The sequence below is a fragment of the Marmota flaviventris genome, chromosome 1, assembly GCF_047511675.1.
Source record: "Marmota flaviventris isolate mMarFla1 chromosome 1, mMarFla1.hap1, whole genome shotgun sequence".
Taxonomy (NCBI): domain Eukaryota; kingdom Metazoa; phylum Chordata; class Mammalia; order Rodentia; family Sciuridae; genus Marmota; species Marmota flaviventris.
Genome location: NC_092498.1, coordinates 201,629,243 through 201,648,838, shown reverse-complemented (window position 1 = coordinate 201,648,838; position 19,596 = coordinate 201,629,243). Strand labels below are relative to the sequence as shown.

The 19,596-nt window shown below is 38.0% G+C and overlaps 1 protein-coding gene across 3 annotated transcripts in view; it reads right to left on the bottom strand.

Annotated features, from left to right (window-relative positions):
* The window catches only part of Znf197 (zinc finger protein 197), a 118,815-nt gene extending 99,856 nt beyond the window's left edge, over window positions 1-18,959 (bottom strand). The window contains exons 1-2 of one of the 3 annotated variants that reach the window (XM_071600379.1): window positions 17,608-18,959; window positions 6,641-6,650 (exon numbers count right to left, since the gene is read on the bottom strand). In XM_071600379.1, the coding sequence (XP_071456480.1) occupies window positions 6,641-6,650; window positions 17,608-18,874 (1,277 nt within the window). In that variant the 5' untranslated portion in view covers window positions 18,875-18,959. The remainder of the gene's footprint in view (window positions 1-6,640; window positions 6,651-17,607) is intronic. The other 2 variants (XM_071600381.1, XM_071600378.1) reach the window with 2 other exon arrangements.
* Window positions 18,960-19,596: the final 637 nt, after the last annotated feature.

The following is a 19,596-nucleotide window of genomic DNA, read 5'->3' as shown; positions in this document are numbered from 1 at the left end:
GTACTCTTGGACCTCATATTTGAAAACCAAATTCTTCCTGAAGTGTCTCAAAACGGGCTGGAAATACTTTCCAGCATATAGATCTGGCAAAACCCAGCTATGCCCATCACCCCCTAAAATTTAAATTCCTTAATTGAGGAATGGAACAACAAATAGCGATCCATGCTTGCTTTCCCACTCATAGTCTGGAGGATTAAGTAAGGTAAAAGGTGAACTTTGACATATCCTATCAAGCTCTATACATCATAATTTACAGACAACATCTATAGAAGAAAATAGGTGGGAAACAAGGAAGATTTGCACCTCAGAAATAGTAAGAACCAGGAGTGGATGGATACTGATGACTTTAACAAAAGGCAACATAAGAGAAGAGAGCCAAAGGAAGTATTGATCCTGAAAGGGATTAGATGAGATTCAAAAGGAATAGCATTGAGTTGGATCTTGGATAGGGATCTGGAGAGAGGGAGGAGCATTCTTGATAAGAGGGAACAACTTGATCAAATGTCAAGAGATAGTCATTGCTTGGGAAGGTTCATTATTTCAGTTCAGGTTATTTCCTATTGTAGTCTATAGGGAATTTTAAACAACAGCAAAGGTGTTTGGATGTATAAAAATTGTGCCTTTAAGCAACCATAATGTCACCTGATGATTCTTTCTACCAGTCTAGAGATAGAAGATGATAGTTTTCTTTTTTCCCCTCTCATTTCTTTCCCCCATCTCTTTTACCCTCTTCCTCTCTTCCCTCTTTTTTTTTTTTAAACAGGGTCTTTCTATGTTGCCCAGGCTGGACTTGGGACTACAGGCGTGTGCTACCATGCCAGGTTACAATCCTTATTTCTTAATTGAAAAACAGGCAGAGATCCAATGAGAATAAGACTTGACACTCCAGGGAATTTCTAAATTTCCTTTACATACAAGACCTCCAGTATACTTCCATCTGCTATTGGAACTCTGCCAGAAAAAGCTCATATCTTCTATGAGTATCTGGAAGAGTATTCTGTGCCCTGATAACACCAATGTCCTACACACTAATATTTCTTCAGATTAAATGTGCCTAACTCCCAAAGTCAACCTAACTCTCCTCTCTCAATGTGTTCTGGAGGGTCAAGCTGGTTCTCAGTTTGCAGATTGTCAGGAGTATTATTTCCTCTCTCCCTCTTTCCTAAGTAATGTCTGAGAAAAGTGTCTCCAGGAATTACACACTTGGAAAAAAATGAGCCTGTTCCCTTTTCTATCCAAGTTCCCTGTTGTTTCTGCTTTCCACTGCTCAGAAGTTGATGAAACCTGGGAAGAGAATGATCATGTGATACCTCCTGAAGTAGTTCATAGGATTAGAAGAAACATACTTTTCAATCATGCATAAATTTGGAGAGTAAAGCTATAGTAGGAGTTACTATATGTGAAAGGGCCAATTGTTTAGCAATTTGGTTTATTTCCTCTTTATTTTTTGGACTAGGATAAATGCTACAACTCTTCTCTAAAAGAAACACTCTTGATCATTTCATGTATCTTTTTTCATGAAACTTTTCTAGGCCTCTTGCTAGAATTTTGTTTCATCTTATTAATCCTAATCACTTACCCCTGTTCTGAACAATTCTCTGCTCCTACAGTTTCAAAATCCATAGCAAAAGCCAACCTCTAAAAATTTCTGGAAATATCACTTGGGAAAACTTGTTATAGCTAGCTTCCATTTATGTGTTTAGACTTCTTCCTCTAATTTACATTATACCAAGCAATTTCTGAACTGTCACCTTCATTTGGTTTAGCCTATCATTGTGTACAAACACACACACACACACACACACACACACACAGTCACACACACGTATTAGTGTTCTCCAGATATCATGGATATATCCTGCAACTCCTATTTGTAAGCTAGAGCCAAATTGAAATACACAATTGACCATTTAAATTTTTTTTAGTTTTAGATACATTTATTTTATTTTTGTGTGGTGCTGAGGATCAAACTCAGTGCCTCACAATGCTAGCAAGTGCTCTGCCACTGAGCTGTAACAACACCCCCACAACTGATCTTGTCACATACAGTCATTTATATTAAATTTCATATGGTTTCTAAATATATTTTATTTATAACATGTTTATATATAATTTATCTATATAGTGAATTTATTATAGTAAATTGGGTTCCTATAATGGCTGAGAAGTCCCACAATCTACTCTCTGTGAGCTAGATACCCAATACCCCAATCCTGTGGGGAGGAAATCAGAATTATTCAAGCACTGTTTCTGAAAAGGTGGAGTGGGCTATCATCCTCAAAATACCAACTTAGGGAACTCAGGTACAGAAAAGGACTTTAATGGAGAAGAAAGAAGGTGCAGGGACAATGGGCAGAAAGGCTAGGTGCTGAGCAGGGTCTTCATCATTCAGGGCCTCTGTTTTCTTTCCTATTCTATTGGGATATCCTTGAGATAACAATCTGCTTTAATTTCTTAGGCCAGTCCCTGTAATTCTTTAGAATTATTGGTGTGTTACCCCATGATGGTGAGGGCATGCATACCTTCAACACAGAACAACACAGTTCTGATGATTCTAGGTGAAAGAAGGGGGCTGGCAGTTTGTCTCTGCTGCAGAAGGGGTTGTTAGTTATATATTAAACTTTTCAAAAAAAAAAAAAAACTCAAGCAGTAATATATCTTGAAATAACCCTAAATCCTAAAGGTGCTAAGCTATGCACCTTCCTGTCACCTTCCATCTTGGTATGAACTTTGCACCCTTGAGTGGGTTTGTTCACCTCTTTAGGTGTGTGTGTGTTAAAAAGTGACATTTGATCCCATTTATAAAACTAATGCATGGCAATTCCGAAAAAATAATCCAGAAAGGTATAATAACAGTACTTATTTATCTACCTTTGATTACATAGTATCTTTGTTTTTATTGTTTGCTTAGGATGTTTCTAAGGGAAATAGATTGGTATCCCACTTTGATTGTTTATTTTTGTATCTTAATTAATATTTACCTTATATAATTTAAAGGTCTACTGATAAATGCAGAAGTACATGTGAGTTCACTACAACTCTTCAATACATAGCTACGGAGCATTTACTTTGTAACAGGCACTGTCCACGGTCCTGAGAACACAGTCACAGATAGGATAGAGGCGCCTCCTAGTGGAGAAAAACAAACAAATCATAGAAAATAAATGCTGTGCCGAGAAATAATAGAACTATTTGAAGGAGAATCCTCAAGTATCTGTTTTCATCATAGTTCAATATTTAACAGACTAATAGTAGCCCACACATTTGTAAGTTTGTTTATAAAGGTAATAAATTGAAAGAAAATTACAGTATTCTTATGCTTTTATATCTACAGATATCATTTTTTAAAAATTCATCCTCTTGCTGGTCATGATGGCACACATCCATAATCCCAGCAGCTTGGGAGGCTGACACAGGAGGATTGCAAATTTGAGGCCAGCCTCAGAAACTTAGAACTTGTCTCAATAAAATATGTGTGTATGTATGTATATATGAATATATGTATACATATATAGGTATATATGTGTGTGGTGTGTGTGTGTGTGTACACACACACCACACACATAGACACGCATTCTAGGGGATGTTGCTCATATATTCAATTCCCAGTCAATCCCCAGTACTGAAAAAAAATCATATTCTTGTCTTAGGAGGTGCCATTTAAATTGAACATGGAATGAAAACATGTTTCTGTGCCCTTGAAAACGTGGGAGAGAAGCACATCAGGCAGAGTGACCAACTGGAGGTATTGCTCAGGGTAGAGTGTTTGCATAGCATGCATGAGGCTCTGGGTTTAATCTCCAGAACCACAAAACAAAGCAACCACACAAAAATGTCAGGAGAGGGAACGGTTGTTGCAAACACCTTGGGGAATGACCTGTTAGCTGACAGGTAATGGAAGAGAGACGACTGTGCCTGGGTGGGAGTGACAGCATCAGAGATGCTATTGAGTAGGTAGGGGCCTGCTTTCCCAGGCCATGTGGACCAGGTTAATGAATTTGAGGTTGCATGGAGGAAACTGATTATGGGTCCAACTAGGTCAGTATTACAAGATTGCCTTTGAGAGAGGATGGTGGCCAGATTTGGACACTGTGGAGAATGGAAAGACATGAGTGGATTTACAAGGTATATTGGAAAAAGAGTGAACTGGGATTGCTGATGTTTTAGAAGTGGGAGGATGGAGAATAAGGGCGACTTATAGGTTTCCTGATGACTTGGAGATTGTTCATTTTTAAAATCAATACAAAATGTTCTGTTTTTAAGCATTTTAAATGCTTATTCCTGGAGTCTGTGTCATCTCACTTTACTATTTCTACCCAGTTTTGTTGTTCTTAGAATTTGTTTGGCATATTTTTCTCCCTCCCTTTTCAACCTTTTCTATTGTTTAGTTTTAGGTGAGTTACTTGCAAAACATCTCTCTCTTTCTGTGCCTCTTAATAAGGAAACATAATGTATTTACATACATTGTGATTAACTAGTGAACATGGATTTTGTGGCATTATATTAGTGTCTCTTATACCCCTTTCATTCCCTCCTGTGTGCCTCCTTTCCTGCTTGTTGATGCAGTGAAAAATCAAATGGGCAAAGCAGAAACAGGGAGGTGTGTGGGCTAGATATACTGGGCCTTTCTAGCATTTCCTTTCCCTGTCCTGTGTCAACCCTATTCTACTGAGGGCCCTGGTTTAGGATTCAGTGAGATAGCACCCTCTTCATGGCCTTTACCACCCATTCCTTGGGTGATTGTTTCTCATCCTCTGCAAGACTCTTGTTTTTTTGTGAGCATCCCTTATTTGCCAAATCTTTTGGCTAGAATTTCAGATCTTAGGCAACATCAGCAACCACATACTGTAAAAGGAAAGTTCTACATATGTAACATTTTACCTCGAGCCCAGCCATCGTTGCCCACCAGAATCCACAACATGAAGAAGTTCTCCAAGGTAATTGTGGAAAAGCAGGGCCACTTTGGAGAAGAACCTTGAGTGTGGTAAGAGTGAAAAACTGCAGTGAGGGCCAAAGGCTGTGCCTGCACAAGCGAGCTGCGGTGGGGAGAAGTACTGAGGACAAAAGGTATATGGGAAGGCCTCAGCCAGAGCAGAAACCTGACAAAGCACCAGAGAACCCATGCTGGGAGAAGACCTAAGAAATCAGTGAGTCACTGCTTGGCCATCATCCCTGTGTGCTCCTTCCTGTTGTGGCTTCTGTGACATGATATGTGAAACATGACCCAGAGGAAGTCTTTCCCATGCCCACTGCTTTGGTGGCTTCTGTCTAAGAGGATATTCTGGTAGGCAACAAGAGCAGAACTCAGGGTGAATACTCCCTCATCTTCAGTACTGTTTTAGTCAGCTTTTTTTTTCTATTGTGACAAAAAGAACTAACAAGAACAATTTTAGAGGAAGAAAAGTTTCTTTGGGGGCTCAGTTTCAGAGGTCTTAGTCCATAAATGGCTGACTCCATTGCTCTGGGCCCAAGGTGTGGCAGAACATCACAGTGGAAGGAGGAAAGTGGTTCAGACATAGCCACCAGGAATCAGAAAGTGAGTTCTCAAACACCAGGGACAACTTATAAACCCCAAAGACACTTCCCCAATGACCCACCTCCTCCAGCCACACCCTAACTGTCTATAATTACCACCCAGTTAATCTATAAGAGGGGATTAATTTTCATAACCCAACCATTTCCCCTCTAAACTTCCTTCCATTGTCTCACACATGAGCTTGGGCACACCTAATATCTAAACCATAACAAGTACACACATAGAATTTCACTCCTGTGCATAGTTTCTAGTGTTTCCCAAGGCCTGAAATCTGCCCACAGGATTTCCTATTGATGGAACCAACACATCCCTTCTCCCCTGAGTGACAGGTTGGTGGGTTGTAAGCATGGAACTGAGAGAAGCTTTCTCACACTTCTCAGATATATGGGGCTTCTGTGTGGTATGGATTTCCCTATGCCTCAGGAGAGATAAGCCATGGCCAAAGTTCATGAAGTATCAGCAAGCACCAGAACTTCTCTGCTGCAAGAGAAATTTCTAGGAGGGTCTGCCTGAAATCTGACCAGAAAGGCCTTCACAGGAACTTGCCAAAACTGTGCTTTTAAGGGTTTTCCTTCTTTTTTGCTGAAAGGGTATGTGGTATCTTCCCTTTAAAAATTGGTAGTTATTTTTTTTCAAAGAGAGAGAGAGAATTTTTAATATTTATTTTTTAGCTTTCGGCGGACACAACATCTTTGTTTGTATGTGGTGCTGAGGATCGAACCTGGGCCGCACGCATGCCAGGCGAGCACACTACTGCTTGAGCCACATCCCCAGCCCCGAAAAATTGGTAGTTATTTTAGTTGGAGGAAAATCACATAAAGATCACATAAAGATTGAGTAGCTTGTTATGGTTTAGATGTGGTGCCCCCCAAAAGCTCACATGTGAGGCAATTCAAGAAGGTTCTGTAGAGAATCAGATGTGACTGCGTTACTATTACTGTCCTTGATGGAGTCTGCCTGCAAAAGGGATATTCTGTCAAGGTATAGATAGGTAACAGCAGACATGCTTGAAAACGAGGTGTCTGCTGTCCTTGGGAGGGTCTGCTCGCAAACGAGGGGCTACTTCAAGGTTTAGATAAGGTAACAGCAGACATGCTTGAAAACGAGATGTCTGCTGTCCTTGGGAGGACTTGCCTGCAAACGGGATGTTCTGCCAAGTGGGCTAGGAGGGCGCTAAGAAAAAATTTTATTATCTGTTCTTAACAAGAGCAGAGCTTGGCATGCTCCAGGCCGAGACTAGATTAGCTATGAAAAGTGGGTCACTTCTGATTAGAAAGTAAAACTTCTATGTGCTATGTTTAATTAGCTGAAGGACTTGATTTATTGATGTTGGAAGGCTGCCTTCTTTGTTCACAATACTATAAAAAGATTGCTTGTATACAATAAAGCACTTTTTTCTGCTGCTGCTTTGCTTGCTCTGCTTCTTCTTTCTTTCTCATGATGACCTGCAAGTGAATTACTGCAACATTTGGCGTAGTCTGCAGGATCCAGCACCGAAAGGGTAAGCATCCCAGGTTAAGAAAACGAAAGGGGGACTTTCGGAACTAACAAAATATTGAAAGGGTATCGCCCCGGGTTGAAAGAGACTTTAGGGGGACTTTCAGAACTAACAAAATATCGAAAGGTATCGCCCCAGGTTAAAAGAGACTTTAGGGGGACTTTCAGAACTAACATGGGAAACTCCCAGTCCTTAAAGGAACAATATGTGGAGTTACTACAAGGATTATTGTATTCCATAGGTGTGAAAACATCTCATAAGAGACTCAAGGAGTTATTTAAAATTATAGAATGTCATTGTCACTGGTTCCAGCATCAAACTAAGGTCCAGTTAAATTTAGGGGAATGGAAATTGGTTCAAAAAGAGCTCCGTAAGCAGCATCAGGCTGGGAATGTTATTTCTTTGAAGATTTGGACATTGTGTAGCGCTATTACTCAAGCATTACAATTATTAGAAAGCAATAATTAAAAGGGTTCTCTTTGTGAAAGCCAGGTTGATACATCAAATCTGATAATAAGGTTAACAAAATGGAGCCCAAGGAAGTTATCTGTGATACTATAGATGATTCTCCTAAATCAGATCTGGGTGATGAGGAAGATTCAGAAAGTTCAGATAGTGACTCCAGTATGAAAGAAATTATGGAGGCCTTTGTGGATAAAATGAAATTAAAAAAGCAAAGGTCCTCTCTTAAACCTACTACTCTGTCCAATGCTTCTATCTTTCTAATGACAGAGTATAGAGCTGATGTGGGTAGAGAACAACAACGTTTTTAATTTCCTCTTACTATGATACATGATGATGATGATCTTGCAGCTCCTCCTGGTTGTTTTGTTGATCCACCACATTTGTTTCCTATAACTAGACAACAAAACCTTCAAAATCCCCCAATGATTGATGTTCACTATACTGCAGTGGAATACAAGTTTATAAGGGATTTAAAAGCTGCAGTCTCTCAATATGGCCCTCAGTCTCCTTTTGTGTTAGGTATGTTAGAAAATTTGGGAACTTCTAAATTACTTATTCCTTTGGATTGGGAGGCATTAGCCAAAACAGTTTTGGAGGGATCTCAGTGGTTACTATTGAGAAGTTGGTGGGAAGATGAGGCATGAAAACAAGCTCGAGAGAATGAGGCTCAAAATCCCCCCCCCACCTATGGAAGATAAGTTAATGGGGGAGGGTAATTACCGTGCCTTTAGAGAGCAGGCTCAATATACAGATCCAGATCTTCAACAAGTTCGACAGGTTTTCTTAAGAGCTTGGAGACCTGTGATACCCACTGGTCAAGCACAACCTTCCTTTACTAAAACTGTATAAGGGGCTACTGAACCTTATACTGATTTTCTTGCAAGACTGCGTACTGTTGTAATGAGAGCAGTGGGTCAAGATCAAATAGCAAAGGTATTATTGGAAACATTAGCATTTGAAAATGCAAATCCTGAATGTAAGCATATTTTGGGGCCATTAAAAGGGCAAAATGCCTCATTGAGTGAATATGTGAGAGCTTGTGCTGGAGTGGGAGGAATTGAACATCAAGCTTCTGTTTTTGCTGCAGCCATGGCTGGAGCCCTTAAACCCAATAAATCAGGAACTTGTTTCAATTGTGGAAAAGCAGGTCATTTTAAAAGGGATTGTAAAAAAAAAAAAAAAAAGGGTAAATTTTATGGTACTTTCTAATTATCGGCCGGTCATTTTTTCTAGGACTCTTGCTTTTTCTTAGATTCTGTATTTTTTGAGCTCATAATTTTGATCCTACAGACCTAAGTTAATGTTTTTCTGATCAGTTCTATTTTTTATCAACTGTGGAGTATTTAAACATTACAATGGAAATTTCACCTAAAATAGCTACAAGTCCTTTATTGTGTTATGTGTGCACACTTGTATTATGTGTTGTATGTCTGTTTGTGCGTATGTCCATATATCATGTACATGATATAAAGATTAATATATATGTAAAGAGGGCTTGTAAAAATTAAAAAAAAATAGATCCAAATATTTTTAATTCACTGATTTAAAAGGTTCAATTTAAATTGGGTAGACAGATAAAAAATAAGATGTCTTTAACATGTTAATGTCTGATGTGCTTTGGTTCTAGGACTTTTCTTCAACAACAACAACAAAAAATGGCTAACACTGTTCATTATACTTGTCTAATGTTTTGATAAAATAAGTAAATTAATTAGACATAAGATTACTCGTTTATGAGTACTTTTGTTGAATATCTGATTGATTTACAAGGTTAATCTGCTAAATGTTAAATATACCATTAAATGTTTTTAACTCCTTAAATTACATTAGATAACATATTGATAATTTTTAAGTTGGTAAATAATAAAAATAAATAAATAAATAGTTGCTTTGTCATCCCTAATATTTAGACACTATATTTTCATAATATGGTAATCAGATGTGTACTATAAATAACAAAATATCTCTTATTAAAATGGGATAATTTGCCTAAATTCAAAAATTTACAAGAATTATTTCAAAGTGTAAATAAAGAAGGGGTTAACAACAACAACAAAAAAATTAGAAGGCTCTAGGTATGGATTTAATAGAAAAAAATGTGTTTCTGAAAGTGAGTAAATAAAAGGATTTAAGCAAGTGATAAAGAAGGTCTATGTATGTTGGCTATATAGGTTTAAGTAAGTGATAAAAAAGGTCTGTGTACATTGGCTATAATGTAAGTTTTTTGAGCAAACAATCTTGAAAAAATTAAGGATTATACAACAATGGTTAAACAACAACTGTTATTTTGAAATATTCTAATATGTTAATTCTTTAAGAGCTAAATTTAATTAATATAAAAACATCAATAGTAATTATGGTACTATTACTCTTCTTTGTATATTAAATGTGTTCATATTTTCCAGGTATATAAGTCATTAAGATAAAAGCTTTAAAAAAATTATATCAGGCTGGTGTTCTCCAAAATGTTGCATGGTAATTTTAGGCTTATAAAAATAACATATTGGAGATTTATTTATATCATTTAATGTTCTATAACTGGGCCTATTATCAATAAGATATATAAAGTTTTATGTTACTTTTTACACTGAGGTACAATTTAAATGTATTTTTTAAGTTAATGAGAGCCTAATCTACATAAAGGTTAATATTATAAAACACAAAAACATTTTTCTATTTTTCTACAAAAAGCTAAAAGCTTTCAGCCTTTCTTTATTTCATGTTTTAGATGTGTTATCATATTGTGTTAGTTAATACTTGAATAAACTTAAACAATTATTTATATAAAATTTATAATATAATATTTAAAAAACAATAATAAACTTTAAAACTATAGCACTTTACTTAAGATTTATAAAGAGCCCTGCTTATCTAAGATAAGACTCTATGTCCTCACTACATGTAAAAATAACTACAAAAATAGTAGGCCAAATTTCAATATATTTTACTTATATTAGAGCACATTCTACACTACCAGGACCATTAACTAAAAAAAAAATCAAAATATTGATCAACTATTATTTCCCTTACAAAAGACTCATCTAAAACATGCTTTACATCATACAAACACTAAAGGACTTTATGAAAAATACAAAATAACCAAAACAAACACATGAAATTATTGCTAACTGTTCATCATGTTCTCCTTTTAATATTCCTTACTATCCTCCTAGTGTTAATCCAAGGGGACTCCATCCTAATGCCCTTTAACAAATGGATGTTATTATAATTCAGTCATTTGGACGACTAAGATATGTACATCATAGTATTGACACTCATACTCATTTTCAATGGGCCACAACATTATCTTCAGAAAAAGCTGATGCAGTCATTTCTTTTATTATCTTGTTTTGCTATCATGGGAATTCCTAGAGAACTTAAAACTGACAATGCACCTGCATATACCTCACAAAAATTACATTCATTTTTACAAAAATATGACATTACACATACATTTGGCATACCTTATAATAGTCAGGGTCAAGCTATTATAAAAAGGAAAAATTGTACGTTAAGAAAATATATACTAAAAATAAAAAGGGGGATATGGCTATGGCTTATACACCTCAAAATATACTTCATAACACTTTACTAACTTTAAATTTTTTAAATGTCTGGTCAGCTTCCAAGGTTCCTGCAGCCCAGCAACATTTCTCTACATTTAAATCTCAGCCATTATTTCTAAAATCGGAAATACCTATATGGTACAGAGATGAAAATAAAGAATGGATTTCTGGGTTGTTGCACCACATGGGAAGGGGGTTTACTCTTATTTCTACATGTAAAACACCTTTCTGGGTACCTTCAAGACTTATCAAATTGCAGAATGAGCGACCCATTTGTCAGGCAATTTCAGGAGCTGGTAATGCAGAGAACTTCTACAATGGCAACGAGAACAACAGACCCCCCAACAGGGGGACAGATGAAAAAGTTGACTCAAGAAGCTGAAAAAAAACCTTTCAAAAGGCAAATCAGCCTTTAAATCCTGTTAATCTTTTATTAGCCATGTTTGCAGTTATTAATTGCCAGGTAAGTATAGTTTCTCCCCATTCTTTTGCTTATTGGGCCTATGTTCCTAACCCTCCTTTGGTGCACAGTGCTTCCTGGGGAGAACATGAAGTTCGTGTATGTACTAATAATACTAATTTTTCCCCCTCCTGTGTTTGGGGGAATTGAAGATATTCCATTCCATAAAAATCTGTATAATATTTCTAATATAACTGTAGCTGTTGAAGGAGTCCCATTGTGTATAGGGGCTCGTTCTTTCTGTTTGCCTCTTATAGCACATAAGGACTCTCATTCCTATAATACTTGGGGAATTAATTATTGTAGTTATTCTACTGCTGTTTTTACTGTCATGATATCTTCCCAAGGATTTAATACCTCTAGTATGTATGTTAATCAATCATCGCTATCATCTGAAGAATGTTTTGTCAGAACTCATCTTCCTTTATGTTCAGCTAAATATTTTGAAACCTTTTTAACTCATTTAGAGTGGGAAAAATGTCATAATCATCACCCTAAATCAGTAGTCAAATATCAAAATATCACTACAGTTGATTGGAGTCCTGATCATTCTAAATTCATAGAAAGTTGGTCAAATCATACTTTAAGATGGCATCAACATAATGGGACAATAAATGCTTGGGGTAATGAGACAATTAAAATGCAACATTATGCTTTGGTCCCTCCAATGTTACAGCATATAAAGTGCCGCGTCCGGCTAACGGAGCCTAGTCCGGCGAGGGACGGCGGGGTTAAAAATACACAGGACACCAAGGTTCTTCATCCAGGAGGGAGCATGTGCGCGCTTTATTGCCAAATTTGTTCCCCTTATATATCTTTTTAACAGCTGCGGGAAATCACTCAAAAGTGAGGAGGGAGGAGTAATAACTGCGTCCTTGGGTTACCGTCACGTCACCGTCCCCTATCAGGAGGCTCGAACAGGTCAAGATGTTCCCGAGAGACACATATGCTCTAGGCAGATAAACAGGGAACCGCAAGCCCGCGTCACGGCCTTGTGAGCTGGCCACATTGACATGCATAACAAAGAACTGGGGGTTGAGTCCCCAGGGTCCAGGGCGGGCCTGCTACCAGCAATAAAGTTTTCCTATATTCAAGGGGATATATGGAAATTATGGGCAGTATCTGGGAAACTCACTGTATGGAATGGAAATTTCACGTTAGATGTATCCCATTCCTCTCCTTTTGAAGTACATCTACATAATAATCTGACTTATTTTGCTTCTGTGTGTGTTAAATTCCCTTATTCTCTTATGATTGGAAACTGGGAATGGAATGAAACTTGGGGAACAATATCATGTATAGACTGTTATCTTACTCAATGTGTAAATAGAACTAATTGGGAATTAATAGAAATTAATAATTATTCTTTAGTTATTGTTAAAGCTCACACAGAATTGTGGGTGCCTGTTAATTTGACTCGTCCTTGGTCTGATTCATTGTCTGTTACTCATTTGTACAATGCTGTTCAAGTTTTGTTACATCGCTCTCGATGATTAATAGGAATAGTTATAGCTTCATTCCTTACAGTTGCTTCTGTAACTGCCACTGCTGCAGTAGCTGGTGTTACTTTACATCACGGCATTCAAACTGCGGATTTCGTGAGAACATGGCATCAAGATGCTCATTTATTATGGCAACAATAAAAGGATTTAGACTCTCAATTGGCTACAGGTGTGATCAATGTACAACATACTGTTTCCTGGCTTGGCAATCAAGTGACTATCTTGGCTACCAGAAGTGTTCTGAAGTGTGACTGGAATTCTTCTCATATTTGTGTGACTCCTGTGCCATATAATACCAGTGATTCCTGGGAAACTGTTAAAAGACGGTTAAATGAACATCAAAATTTAACTTTAGAAATTATGAATTTGAAAAAAACTATTATGGACACCTTTAGTAAGACATTACCTGAACTAACAGGATCTGACATTTTACAAAAATTGTCTTCAAGTATTGCTAATTTAAATCCTTTAAGTCATTTCTCTACCTTGTTGTCAACTTCTTTAGGTAACACTGTAATAATTTTTGTTTTGTGTTTTGTTTTGTATATAGTCTTCCAACGCTGAAGAAAGCGAAGGCAACTGAAACATGAAACCTCTCTTATCGCTTCTGCTATGGCTCATTTACAAAAACAAAAGGAGGGAGATGTAGAGAATCAGATGTGACTGCGTTACTATTACTGTCCTTGATGGAGTCTGCCTGCAAATGGGATATTCTGTCAAGGTTTAGATAGGTAACAGCGGACATGCTTGAAAACGAGGTGTCTGCTGTCCTTGGGAGGACTTGCCTGCAAACAGGATGTTCTGCCAAGTAGGCTAGGAGGGCGCTAAGAAAAAATTTTATTATCTGTTTTTAACAAGAGCAGAGCTCGGCATGCTCCAGGCCGAGAGTAGATTAGCCATGAGAATCGGGTCACTTCTGATTAGAAAGTAAAACTTCTATGTGCTATGTTTAATTAGCTGAAGGACTTGATTTATTGATGTTGGAAGGCTGCCTTCTTTGTTCACAATACTATAAAAAGATTGCTTGTATACAATAAAGCACTTTTTTTCTGCTGCTGCTTTGCTTGCTCTGCTTCTTCTTTCTTTCTCATGCTGACCTGCAAGTGAATTACTGCAACAAGTTCAGAGGAGAAATGATTGGGTTATAAGAGTTTTAACCCAATCAGTGAATTAATCCCCCAATAGGGACTAACTGAGTGGTAATTAAAGTGGTAGGGTGTGGCTGGAGGAGGTGGGAATTGGGGCGTGGCTTTGGGGTGTATATTTGTATCTGGTAAGTGGACTCTCTCTCTCTGCTTTCTGATCATTATGTGAGCTGCTTCCCTTGGCAACACTCTTCCACCATGATGTTCGGCCTCACCTTGAGCCCCGAGGAATGAATCTGGCCTTGTATGGACTAAAACCTTGTAAACCTCGAGCCCCTAAATAAACCTTTCCTCCTTTACAATTGTTCTGGTCGGGTTCTTTAATCACAGCAGGGAAAAAGCTGACTGAAACATAGGTTTATCCTTTGCCCAGACATTGCTTAAAAGCTACCTATTAAAAAGCTTCAAGATCCAAAGACAGCACACAGAGAGATGACCATGGATATGATAATATTATATTATATATTATATCAATATTGTATATTGGGGATCAACCCAGTGTCTCAGGTATACTAGGCAAACAGTACCACTAAGCTACCTTGAATCCTAAAATAATTAAAAAAAATAGTTTGCCCACTCCAAGCATTAAACTCATTCACATTTCTCTGTCATAGACAGGAATTTCAGAACTCTCAAATATAACACCAAAGTCTCTCTCTACTCTGCTCCACACTCTATTTTCTGCCTCCCATCCACATTCTCTCAGGGCAAACTTGTTCTCAGGGCAAGCTCATGCAAATGAAGTGAGATCTTTTCAGCGTGTTCCTATTGGAACCATTAATCATGCCTCTTGGTCATCCCTGCTCAATTAAGGCACTCACTTAGTGGAAAGCAGTGATCACTTTCTCTACCTTGGGCCCCCTTTATAGGGCCTGAACTTTTTATGGATCTCCTGGTTCCTAATAATTCTTAATGTTGGTGGGAAAAGAAGGGATTGGTCTTTGTTTCTCCAAGTATAACACTTAGACCAGCAGCTCTCCATCACCTGGGAGCTTATTAGAAATGTGGCTCTTGGCCCATCCTTGTCCTATGGAACCATAATACTCTTTTTAGTAAGGTCTCCAGGTGATCTGTGTGTGCCTTAGAGTCTGAGAAGTCTTTTATTTACAATTCCTGCTCCATCTCTAGGAGCTCTGACAGTTCCAAGGAAGATAATAATAATAATAATAATAATAATATAAAAGGGTTTCCATACTGACTTTTAGTCATGTATCACTTCCTCCCTGATGTGAGACCAGATTAGACCAACAACCAGGACATACCCAGATTGTTCCCCCTCTCATGTCCAGACAAGTGCTAAATGGTTTCATTTCTTTAACCAGATTTATAAACTAATTCAGCAGGAAATAGCCAAATCAATCATTACCCCAATCTCTCAAGTTGAGGAAAGAACAAGGGGGTAATTATAACAGGGCCCCTTTTTTAAACTGTCCTTTGCTCCCCACTCCCTTACCCCTCTCTAATACATTTTACTGAAGAGAAGCCCTTCCTTAGGTTTTGTTTAACTAGCTGTAACTAGCTGCAGAAGGTCCAAGTCCATTGCAAAGTCTGGCCAGAGACAAGAAAGGAGACACAACCCTGGAAGATGAAGATTCCACCCAGCACACAACCTTCCTATGCACTATATTTCCTTTTTTGTCCCCCATAAAAGCCTGATCCCTCTAAAAATAGAGCTCTGAGGTTAAACTCACTCCATCCTATTCAGGGCTGACTTTGAATAAACCTGATTTTTCTTTATTTCTTTCTTCCATTCATTCATTTATTTATTGTCACTGGGAATTGAACTCAGGGGCATTTATTACTGAGCTACATCTCCAGCCCTTTTAAAATTTTGAGACAGGGTTTTGCTAAGTTACTTAGGGTCTGTCTCCTTAGGTTGCTGAGGCTGGCCTTGAACTTCCAATCTTCCTGCCTCAGGTTCCTGAGTCACTGGGATTATAGGCATGTGCCACCATGCCCAGTAATAAACCTGATTTATTCCATCAGCCTCCATATCCTGAATTTAGATCACTCTGAGTGGTGGCTAGCATGAACATTAGAATCTGGAAACACTAACACCAAGACCTAAGCAAATCCCTTGACTTAACTCTTAAAAACGTAACTTGAGGTAATTGGATTTTAACCCATCTCCTTTTTCTGTTGTTCTGTTTCCTTGTTCCCACCTTACAAAACGCATTGTTTTGTCATGTCCAGTGGGAGCTGTTTATCTGTTTTATAGTACAGTACCCCGTCCTGATTCATCAATTCCAAGCAAAGCCAATTAGATTTTTTAACTACATTTGTAATAATATTAGCTTTTGACAGCTGTTGGAACATGAGAATGGTTAAAGCAGCTTGGAGTACAGGGGAGCCCTGTACTCCAAGAGTACAGTAATTTTGAGTACAGTAATTTTTTTAGATCCTGAAATGGATACTTTTTTGTTATTGTATTCTGGGGAGTGTACTCAGGGCCTCATGCATGAGCACTTCCATTTTTAAATATCTCAGTCCAGTGTATGTAAGGAAGGGAGAGACTGCACCCACATTAAGGAAGGTTAGATTTGGGAGTTGGGTTTTAAAATATTTTTAAGAACTAGTGCTCAACATAGTATGTTTTTGCAGAAAGCAATAGATACCATAACCAATCTCAAAAACCTGCAAAGTTGGTAAGGAGTATACTCATATATTTTGAGAGCAATTTGCAAGGTAACTTAACAACAGTTGTACATTGCAGCATCAGTTAATTTAAAAGAATTGTGATCTAATCATAAGTTTAAAAGAAATCCAGAAGTATTTGAAGAAAAAAGTCTTTCAGAGATGAGATGGACTTTGAACAATAAATACAAGGAAACCAGATTACCAAATAGGAAGAAAAGGATTCTACATAGAAAACACAAGAGATGAGTGAATATATATTATAATATAAAACATGGATGTGGAGGGCCATAGCAAGAACTAGGAAAGAACAAACTGATAGAATGACTTATAAATGACTATAAAAATGCTCTGTGTAACAATATTGTGGAATAACTTTATGTAGTGAAATTGAGTAGCTGCAATAACATACAGAAGATATAATCATTCCTGTTGATACAAAATTTGATTATGAGATACATATTAACAAATGAGATAAATTTTAAAATAGGAAAAAGAAAGGAAGAAAAAAGCCAATCTATAAGTAAATTAAATGCCTAGACCTTACTTTCCTAATGTAGGGAAGAATCACACTAAGTTTCTTCCACCTTAGTGACCAACTGGAAAACAATAGATGATGGTCTGCTTTGCTTAATGGTTCTAACAGGAGATCAGGGTGAACATCCTTCTTAAAGAAACCTTCATGCAAAGTCCCTTGTTCTCTTTCTCAGAAAAACATGCCTTATGATGCTGAGTGAGACAGACCTGAGGGTTTCTCACCAGTGTGAATTCGCTGGTGGTGATTAAAAGTGGAACGCTGACTAAAAGCTTTCCCACATTCAATACATTCATAAGGTTTCTCTCCAGTGTGAACTCTCTGGTGCACAATAAGCTGTGAACTGTCACTAAAGGCTTTCCCACAATCATTGCATTTGTAGGGCTTTTCCCCAGTATGGGCTCTCTGATGTACCATAAGGCTGGAGCTGTAACTGAATACCTTCCCACACTCATGACATTCATAGGGCTTTTCACCAGTGTGGATTCTCTGGTGTATAATGAGGTGAGAGTTTTGATTGAAGGATTTTCCACACTCATTGCATTTATAGGGTTTTTCACCTGTGTGAAGCCTCTGGTGCCGAATAAGGCACTTACTCAGACTGAAAGCCTTACCACACTCACTACATTCAAAGGGCTTTTCTCCAGTATGAATTCGCTCATGGTCAACAAGCTGACAAATCTGACTGAAGGCTTTCCCACATTCACTGCATTTGTATGGTTTCTCCCCAGTGTGGAGGCTCTGATGTTGAATAAGACATTTACTCCGACTAAAGGCCTTGCCACATTCATTACATTCATAAGGCTTCTCTCCAGTGTGGATCCTCTGATGGTCAATAAGACTTCTGTTGGAACAGAAAGCTTTCCCACACTCAGTACATTTGTAAGGTTTCTTACCAGTGTGAAGGACCTGATGTCGGACAAGATTTTTACTCTGACTAAAAGCTGACCCACATTCCTTGCATTCATAAGGTTTCTCCCCAGTATGGGTTCTCTGGTGATCAAATAGTTTGGAACTCTGAGTGAAAGTTTTTGCACATTCATTACATTTATAGGGTTTCTCCCCATTATGAAGTCTCTGGTGTTGAAGGAGATGGGAGCTGTGCTGATAGGTCTTCCCACACTCACTGCATTCATAGGGTTTTTCCCCAGTGTGAGTTCTGAGGTGAACAATTAGCTGGGAGGTCTGCCTGAAGGTCTTACCACACTCATTACACTCATAGGGTTTCTCTCCAGTGTGGATTCTCTGGTGACCAATGAGGTGTGAACTCCAATTGAACACTTTGCCACATTCATCACACTGAAAGAATTTCTGTCCCTTTGGGACTCCTTGATATTCCTCAGGACTGGGGGACAGATTTGGATGTTCCCCTACTTCCTTACAATCCTCACATCTGTCTTTTGTGGAGTTCTTCTTATCCTCATCTGTTATTTCAAAAAAATTGATTTCCAAACTGTTCCCCTCTTCATCTGAGGGCTGCCCTTCCAGCTTCCTCAAAGTATCTTCACAGACATCTTCAACTTCTGGTCCCATAGAAGTGACCCCAAAGAGTCCCCCTGGTGACCTATCAGATGACTCTGATCCTTTAGAAATGGTCTGCTTTGGAGTGAATTCAGAACTCTCCATCCTGTTCTCACCTGCTGCCAAAAGAAAGAAGAAAATAACCTTTACTCACTTCATGTCCTGTTCTGGAAACAGAACCAAAAGCCTAATATATCATAAGGTTAAGGAATAAAAGAACACATTGAGAAGGGGAGAGAAAATAGGAAATATATCAGGTTTTTTTCTTCAGGATAGAAAAACAAAGAGGAGGAAGATGGTCAGTGGAGGAGGTAGAAAAGGAGATACCAGGACAGAAAGATGTTGAGCCAGAACAGATAATTACACAATCAGAAAGTAGGGGCCCAGGTGGCAAAGCATGATGAAATCTTCTAGAAGTCACACCATCTCAATATTAAAATGATGAACTCTATGTTCCTTTCTAAACATGACATTGTATGGTTCCATGCTTCTCAGAAAAGATGTTGGGAGAAAGAAAGCTGGCAAACACCTCATTTTAAATACAAGAAAGAGAAAGAGCAAAGATGGGAGTGTGTTGATGAGAGATTATATTGTAAGGATATGACTAGGAAAATGTTTTAAAAGGAGAGATCTTGTATGACAGAAAAGTGACAAGATGTGAACATACTTTCAGAAATTCTGGGGAACAGTGTTGAAAAGAATAGCAGAGCTAAAAAAGTGGGAATACCATAGGT